This window comes from Zerene cesonia, unplaced genomic scaffold (assembly GCF_012273895.1).
Source record: "Zerene cesonia ecotype Mississippi unplaced genomic scaffold, Zerene_cesonia_1.1 Zces_u002, whole genome shotgun sequence".
Taxonomy (NCBI): domain Eukaryota; kingdom Metazoa; phylum Arthropoda; class Insecta; order Lepidoptera; family Pieridae; genus Zerene; species Zerene cesonia.
In genome coordinates this window covers 3,023,798-3,025,301 of record NW_024045132.1, presented here as the reverse complement: position 1 = coordinate 3,025,301, position 1,504 = coordinate 3,023,798, and the positions used below count along the sequence as shown (strand labels likewise).

Sequence of the window (1,504 nt, the reverse complement as noted above, 5' to 3'; positions counted from 1 at the left end):
TGTTAGATAGCCCATTTATTGAGGAAGGCTATAGGCTATATATGTACCACGGGCGAAGCCGGGGCAGACCGCTAGTTAATAATAATAAGACTGGCACGATTTCCGCAACTCGATGTCAAGCGCCTATTTTGCGTGGTATACCATTTATACACTAAAATGTTCACATTTACACGTTCACGATATATCATATTTACCTCATTGACATTTTCACTTATATGATACTTATTTGCACTTATATCGTATCGTGATATACTATTCTTTTTACACTAATAGCGATAACATTTACACTTTCACGATATTGCATATAAACAACATTTAGAGTTACCTGATACACTACATTTGCGCTTACATGATACATAACATTTTCAGTTTCCAATTATATCTTATATTGCTTGTACATTGTCTTACCAGCCATTCCTATCGTGAGCATTTCATTTGGCCTTATTCCACATTTTTCAAGTCTGATATCTTTAATTTTGGCATAAATAATATTTGGTTATAAGTATCCCACAAAAGACTTAAAAATATTGGACTAAACTACTATAAGACTAAAGTCACACGCTGATATAAAAGAAATAGAGATTAAGTGTTAAATTTTTTCAGGATGATTTTAAAGATCTCGACGATTCAGTTGAGATGTCCATTTCAGTGTTTTTCGCCATGAAGGATATTCCAAACATGCTGCAAGATCCAGCTAATCCTAAGGTATAATTAACATAAACCCGCATACTATTGAAAATCTTGAATATGTTCAATATCATAAAAATATTATTTTTTATTTTTATTTTATTTAATTAATTTTATTAGCTATATAGCTTAACTATAACTAACCAATTTAAATTTCAGCAAGACAAAAACCTTTTTACGGAATTGGTAAAGTACGTTTTTGGTTGCGGGTCCCGATCTCTTCAAGGGCTGGGCTTCTCACTCATACATAAGTCGAATTTATTCATCCCCGAACATAGGACGAAGTACTATCAAGAAAAGGCTGAGAAGTTTAAGGAACATATCGAAGTACGTTAATCGAATAATTGTGTCCTTTTTGCAAATAGCTAAATCGATAAGCCGATTCGAAGGACCAAGTAAATAGTGGGTAAAGAACATTTTATTAAGAAATAGGATATTCCTAAATTTAAAATGTATTATCTGATTTTGCTTGCTACAAACATGAAATCTTTTTTCGTGCATCATTGCAAAAATAAGTTTTCTAAGTAAAATTTCTTTGTAATCTCTTGTCTTCATTATTGTATTATATCATTTTTTTACTAATATGGTACTCAGAAAAGAATCTTCAAATTTTCCGTTCGCGCTCGCAAGCTTATATATAACAGCAATAGCGTAACGTAGCGTGTTTGTCGCAGCGCGTGCTGGGCGACACGGGCGTGCTGCTGTACCCGGCGCACTGCGCGCCCGCGCACGCGCACGGCCGCGTGTTCGTGCGCGCGGCCGGCGTCGCCTACACCATGCTGCACAACGTGCTCGGCCTGCCCGCCGCCGCCGTGCC

General features: G+C 36.4%; 1 protein-coding gene across 1 annotated transcript in view; it reads left to right on the top strand.

The window, feature by feature from the left end:
• The window catches only part of LOC119838364 (fatty-acid amide hydrolase 2-A-like), a 15,987-nt gene that overhangs the window by 12,847 nt on the left and 1,636 nt on the right, over positions 1 to 1,504 (top strand). Inside the window, 3 exon segments of the mRNA XM_038364289.1 lie at positions 604 to 705; positions 847 to 1,014; positions 1,362 to 1,499. Coding sequence (XP_038220217.1) covers positions 604 to 705; positions 847 to 1,014; positions 1,362 to 1,499 — 408 coding nt within the window.